Source organism: Carlito syrichta, unplaced genomic scaffold (assembly GCF_000164805.1).
Source record: "Carlito syrichta isolate Samal-C Ts95f unplaced genomic scaffold, Tarsius_syrichta-2.0.1 Scaffold111585, whole genome shotgun sequence".
NCBI lineage: Eukaryota > Metazoa > Chordata > Mammalia > Primates > Tarsiidae > Carlito > Carlito syrichta.
Window position 1 is genome coordinate 35,443 of NW_007055681.1, and position 552 is coordinate 35,994.

Genomic DNA, 552 nt, shown 5'->3' on the forward strand with positions numbered 1-552 from the left:
CCCACCCCCAGCAGCACCTTCAACCCCATCCCCACTCCCAACCCCAACTCTAGGGCCATTGCCACCCCCCTCCATCCCCCAAGTCCATCTCCACCAGCCCCTTCCTCACCCCACGCCACCTGACCCCCACCTCCCACACGCTGCCTTCTCCCCGCAGGCCACCCAGGGAGCCAGAGCTGAGCCACTCGGGGTCTGAGCGACCAGAGCAGACAGGCCTTCTCATGGGAAGTGCCTCTGGAGGAGCCAGGGGTGGTGGCGGGAGCTTCGGAGATGAGGTGGGTGTGACCCGGGCCTGATGGCTGGCGGGAGGGGGCCTGCTGGACTGCAGAGCTGCCTCCATGGGCATTGGCTGACCACCCTCATCTGCTCCCCAGTGCTGAGCGAGGACCTCCCAAAGGCGGTGGCTGGACCTGGAATCACAAGCATGGAGAACCAGCCCTGCCCCCGCCTTCCCTCTCCCTGCTCCAGGCCCTCCCTTCCTTCCTCTGCTGGCCAGGCAGGGACCCACAGCGGCCAGCCTGCCTGCCTGCCTCCGGGAGGGGGAGGGACAGG

General features: G+C 67.9%; 1 protein-coding gene across 1 annotated transcript in view; it reads left to right on the forward strand.

Moving 5' to 3' along the window:
- The window catches only part of BCAM (basal cell adhesion molecule (Lutheran blood group)), an 11,989-nt gene extending 11,547 nt beyond the window's left edge, over nucleotides 1-442 (forward strand). Inside the window, exons 14-15 of the mRNA XM_021718387.1 lie at nucleotides 158-275; nucleotides 375-442. Of these exons, the coding sequence (XP_021574062.1) occupies nucleotides 158-275; nucleotides 375-380 (124 nt within the window). The 3' untranslated portion in view covers nucleotides 381-442. The remainder of the gene's footprint in view (nucleotides 1-157; nucleotides 276-374) is intronic.
- Nucleotides 443-552: the final 110 nt, after the last annotated feature.